General features: G+C 49.6%; 1 protein-coding gene across 1 annotated transcript; it reads right to left on the reverse strand.

Moving 5' to 3' along the window:
• Positions 1-522: 522 nt before the first annotated feature.
• LOC119305962 (peroxidase 40-like) lies at positions 523-2149 on the reverse strand. The gene is made up of 4 exons (XM_037582338.1): positions 1778-2149; positions 1492-1683; positions 1232-1397; positions 523-1143 (listed from the first exon to the last, which is right to left on the reverse strand). Exons 1-4 carry the CDS (start codon positions 2057-2059, stop codon positions 734-736), a joined length of 1050 nt encoding a protein of 349 aa, XP_037438235.1. The 5' UTR covers positions 2060-2149; the 3' UTR covers positions 523-733.
• Between the last annotated feature and the right edge of the window lie 3033 nt (positions 2150-5182).

Below are 5182 nucleotides of genomic sequence, written 5' to 3' on the forward strand. Positions count from 1 at the left end.
GGCCTAACACTGACGCAAAGGGCGGGGTGTAATCGCATAATCATCAACTCAGACAATCTGGAAGTGATTGAGACCATGCAGGACGGAGGACAATCAGCGGGTGCGGCGGCGGCAATTTTTGAGGACTGCTTTCACTATGCCTGTGATTTTGTCATGACTAGATTCGAACACTGTAATAGAGAGGCAAATATTAGCTCATGAACTTGTTAGATTAGCTAGATTTTTTTGACTTCAAACTGGTTTGAGGAGCCCCTAAATGAAATTGTACTGATCCTCAAAAATGATGTAATGGTTATCTCTAATGAATGAAGTTTCATTTTAATTCAAAAAAATGTAAGGAGAAAAAAGAAAAACTGAAAATAACTTTTTACACGAATCTCCTTGCAAAATCAAAGGAAGATACTATCGAGACATAACAAAGTCTCAAATGACAGAGACATAGCAAAACTCTTTTTGTTTTGTTTTCTAGAAATCATCATGACACTCACCAACATGAATACACGGAGAAAAGCACAATAAAACTCAACCGAACACCTCCAACAGGTGAAATTAATTATTTTGACAAGCCAAGAACGCCACACATAACCAGATACACCATACATCATCATACATCATCCTAGTTAGAATCTACTAGCAGCTTATTTCACAACGCGATGGAAAACATCAAACTAACTGAAAGCCACTACACACGGATAAGCTTCTCTGCTTAATCGACCTGACCTTGGCTAGCTAGCTAGTTCACCACACGGCAGTTACGGCGGACCTCGACGGCGTCACGGCCGCCGACCGGCGCGAGCCTCCCCATCCGCAGCATGGAGGCCGCGAAGTCGTCGAAGAAGAGGGCCGCGTCGAAGGCGTAGTCGGCCACGAGCGCCGCGACGTCGACCTCCGCCCCGGAGCCGGAGGGCGCCGCCAACGCCTGGTCGGACGGCAGCAGGCCGTCGCCGGAGAGCAGGTTGATGTAGTACTGGTTGTCGAAGGTGGCCGGCGTGGCCAGGTCCAGGTGCGCCAGCGCCGACCCCGCCGACCCCGCGCACAGCTGCTGCAGCGACTGCAGGAACCCCGTGTCCTTGGCCGACTCGCCCACGCTGGCCAGCCGCGCGCTGAACGTCGTGCACCGTGCCTTCCCGATGGTGTGCGCGCCTGTGATCGTCATCGTGCACGTTACAACAATATACAATTGTGCTTTCTCTCCATGAAAATGTGCAATGATTCAACGACGGGACAGTACCGGAGAGGGCGACCATGTCTTTCGCGGTGAGGCCGACGTTGGTGAACTTCTGCACGAGCGTGGCGACGCCGGATGTCGGCGCCGGGAGGTTGCTGTTGGCGGCCTGCAGGCTCGCCGTGCGGCTGTCCTTGCGGCCGGTCTCCACCTCCCAGCTGGGTCCACCAGACTGCATGCACCGGCCGGCGGCCATCCATTAGTGATCGTAAACGTGAGTGTGTACGCCGTAACCAGTGTATAGTAAGCAAAGCAAGGTAACATACGGCGACGACGGAGTCACGGGCGGCGATGGCGAGGACGTCGGCGCAGGAGACGGTCTCGGGGCACTCCTGCTCGAGCTCGGCCTTGATGGCGTCGATGACCTCGAAACCCCTGAGCGAGTTGATGTTCGGCCCCGCGGTCTTCTCGCCGACGAAGAACGGCTTGTCGTCCAGGAGCACGGAGCCGTCGCAGCCCTGCATCACAAGCAACAACAGAGCAACACACTCACAATGGCGAGACAAGAGAACGTGCGCCGGAAGCTCAGCCAGAAGCTCTTGGAGTACGTACATTGACGAAGCAGTCGTGGAAGTGGAGGCGGAGGAGGGAGGCGGCCATGCGGGGGTCGGCGGCCACGGCCTGCTCGACGGCCGCGCGGACGATCTCCTCCGCACGGGGGCAGTCGGCGCCGAGGGACACGCCGGCGCCGGCACTGGCGCCGGCTCCACCGTATCCGATGCTCACGGAGGCGCCGGCGCTGCCGGTGACGCAGGACTTGTTGACGGGGCTGGCCACAGCGGAGGCGGCCAGTGTCGCAAGCAGCAAGGGCAGGGCCATGATGGCGCGCTCCATGGCAGTGGCAGGACAGGCTGCTGCAGCTGGGGTGGTCTTCGAGTGACGCGGTCGATCAGTCTATGCGCCAGTTGCTGGGCAGTACCTAGTGGTGATGGTGATGAGGATGGAGATTCATGTGGTCTCGGTCACGTTTATATAGAAAAGAGAGGGGGAGCAGGTGAAGTGGCAGCTGGTCATGCCTCTTGCGTGACCGTGGAATAGTCGGTCCTAAGTTCTGGCCTTGTGTACGTACAGTGCTACGCATTGGAATGTGTTGTACAAGAGAATCATGGTGCATGTTTTGGTTTCGGAGCAGGCGTCGTCCTAGTAGGCTAGTACCAGTGACCGTGCATGGTACGTTCTGGTAAGCTACTGCCATGGCTGCCCAAAGTGCGTACTATACTTGGAGATTTCCGGACGGAGGGAGTATAAGACATTTTTGCAGTTCATATGGTAGAGTAGCCGTAAGCATGTAGTACGTGGTATAGCAGCTAATCACGCGCGACCTGGTCATGTCGGTCACACGAAATGCCACGATGATGTTTGCATCCTGCGAAGTGCGAATGCACGGTACGTAGTGGAGTGCTATGCCTATGCATGCATCATGATTCACCGGATGGGGTTGGCAGCAGGCAGGAGCAATGAGAGCTGCATGCACGGTCTGGGCTGGTGTGCGCATGAAGCGGTCAAATTTACTGCGAGGTGGATGGATAGCGACGGGCACTTTTTGGATCGGTGGAAGCTCATCATCGGTCGCAGTGGTAGTGGTATGTCTTGAACTTGGAATCACTCGCGCGCGGCAGGGAGATTTCACTCGAGGCGACCGGGTCTTGCTCACGCCGTTCGCCATGCATGCGTTGCGCTTTGCAGGCTGACCGATCCAAGAAAGGTTCCAGGCAAGCAGCTTCCTCTGCGCTTGTTGAGTGCTATACCAGTGCGTATGCACGTACGAGCGCGGGTAGTCGGTGAACCGTCCAGCGGGCACATGATAATGCTAAACATACAAAGAGTTACACGCAATTACACGCTGACTAGGACTTTTTTCATCTACTAACCAATCACAATCCCCCCCCTTTCGGGGGGGTGGGCCGCCTCCCCATCTATTGACCAATCAAATTAACTTTTTTTGTAAAACCTTGTAACTCGTTTGTTCGTGTAGCATTACTCTGTATATATGCTAGCTCGATGGGAAAGGGCAATGTTAGACTCACGGCCTTTTACTGGCTATTACGGGGTCTTTTTTTAACTAATCAAACTTGCCCCCCTGATTTTCAGCTGGGGTGGGGCCCTCACCCTGATTTCCACCCAATCAAGAAAACCCACCTCAGCCTCTCTCTGAACCACGTAAAATTAATCCCGTGTGTGTAGCATTGCCCCGATGGGAAATACCTTTGGTTCCCGGGTATACACACTCGATATGGAGTTTTTTTAATAATTTTGTAAAACCTCACAAAATTTCAGAACCTTTTTCGAATAACTTGGCTTTCTTTTGCACTAGTATATGAATTTTCGCAAAGGAAATCACGGGTTCTCCACTGGGCAGAGAAAAACAGAACCTACTGCTATATATACAAGTTATTGTTCACACCTATTTGTCCTTGAATTGTTTACTTTTTTTTGCCCTGGAGTCAAGGGGGTTTTTCTTTTGTGATTTTTTACAAGTACAATAAAAGGTCAAGTTTATTTTGAAAACATATAAGATTTTTTTACTTCTTATTTAATTACTAATTTTCATATAGGGTGTATATACACCCAGGAATCAAACATTATTGTCCTCGAGTTCCTAATTACTTTTAAATCCTTGGGGTGCCGAAGTCTTTCTCTTGCCGCAGCCAGCGGTGGTGGCTCGTCGTGACATAACTCTTTGTCGCCTCTGGTCCTCCATCTTGGCGGAGAAAACTTACTTTAATCAAAAGACTTGCAAAAGCAGTGGTCAGAAAGTCGTCATTGTAGACTAGAAGTCGTTGGCGGGTGCAATCTGTCAAGCAAGTAGCTAACGAAGATTACTTTTTTTTTACTAAAAAGGGCTTGTAGAAACTCCAAAGACAACGACTCTCGGTCGAATCCAGACAGATCCACCGGAATCAAAACCGATCTGTTCCTGGAAGACCTACCAGAGACACACCTCCACATGCCCTCTGCCGGCGATAAGCACAAGAACAAAATGGGGATACGGCGGGGAGGACATTATTCTTACACTAGGACAATGATGCCGCCTCGCCGGCACAAAGGAGTCGCATAGACACCCTAAAGAAAACCTGAACCAAGTTGCTCGCGCGGTTGACATATTACGGTAACGTATTATTCAAAATTCACGATAAAACATCCATGGCTTGGTTGAGTGGGTGTGCTTATTACGAGATGGCATGTTGTGCAGGAGTAGATGACAAGAGATCAAGATAGAGAACGACAACCCTCCAGAAAGATGAAGTGAGATAACACAGGTAGAACCACATGATATATGTGGTAAGCAATTCAAACTAATCCAAAAGATAACACAGGTCGAAAGGAGGGCCTCATGCTTTGTAAGCTACCATATATCTCGGACAAAATGTTCCTTCAGTCACAACGAGAAGCAATATCAGATTTTGTGCGAATAGAAAACAGAATCAACACTTTATATCAAAGTCAACCAATGTTATTGTTGTAGAGCTGAATCTTCAGATATTGGAACAGATCGAAGTATTTATTTATCCGCATAAAATACACCAACAAATTTCTATCAATTGCACGGAAATAATACCAGTAGGGAGGCTTCTCAATTGCCTATTAACCTTGTTTTTCTTGTTCTACGAAAATATGGAAGACATTCAGCCTCTGCACCGAGTGATGCACACAGTCTATCCTGATTAAGCTTGATGTGATGTCATAATTAGCAGTTAGGGACCTACATTCAACCAAGTTCTTCAAACAGTTGTATTTGCTTCTATACTGGTTAATGCACTCCAATTTTTTTTCTTAAAATGGATGTTATGAAGATCCACGGCCAAATTAACGGTTTCACATTCATTTTACAATGATAGCTACATAGAGCTTATTTATCATCGTGAGATCGTTACACTCACTCAATGCCGGCATCACTCACTGCCTTATTCCATGGTAGAGTAGGTATGTGACTGGGTATCTCCTAGGGGGCTTCAT

The sequence above is a fragment of the Triticum dicoccoides genome, chromosome 5B (genome assembly GCF_002162155.2).
Source record: "Triticum dicoccoides isolate Atlit2015 ecotype Zavitan chromosome 5B, WEW_v2.0, whole genome shotgun sequence".
Classification (NCBI taxonomy): Eukaryota; Viridiplantae; Streptophyta; class Magnoliopsida; order Poales; family Poaceae; genus Triticum; species Triticum dicoccoides.

Bases quoted from the DNA above. Each gene is read 5' to 3' on its own strand.
- LOC119305962 (XM_037582338.1), bottom strand. From the start codon at position 2,059: ATGGAGCGCGCCATCATGGCCCTGCCCTTGCTGCTTGCGACACTGGCC. The intron at 1,684-1,777 runs GTACGTACTCCA...CTTGTGATGCAG, and splicing joins TCCACGACTGCTTCGTCAAT to GGCTGCGACGGCTCCGTGCT. The intron at 1,144-1,231 runs GTACTGTCCCGT...TGACGATCACAG, and splicing joins AGACATGGTCGCCCTCTCCG to GCGCGCACACCATCGGGAAG.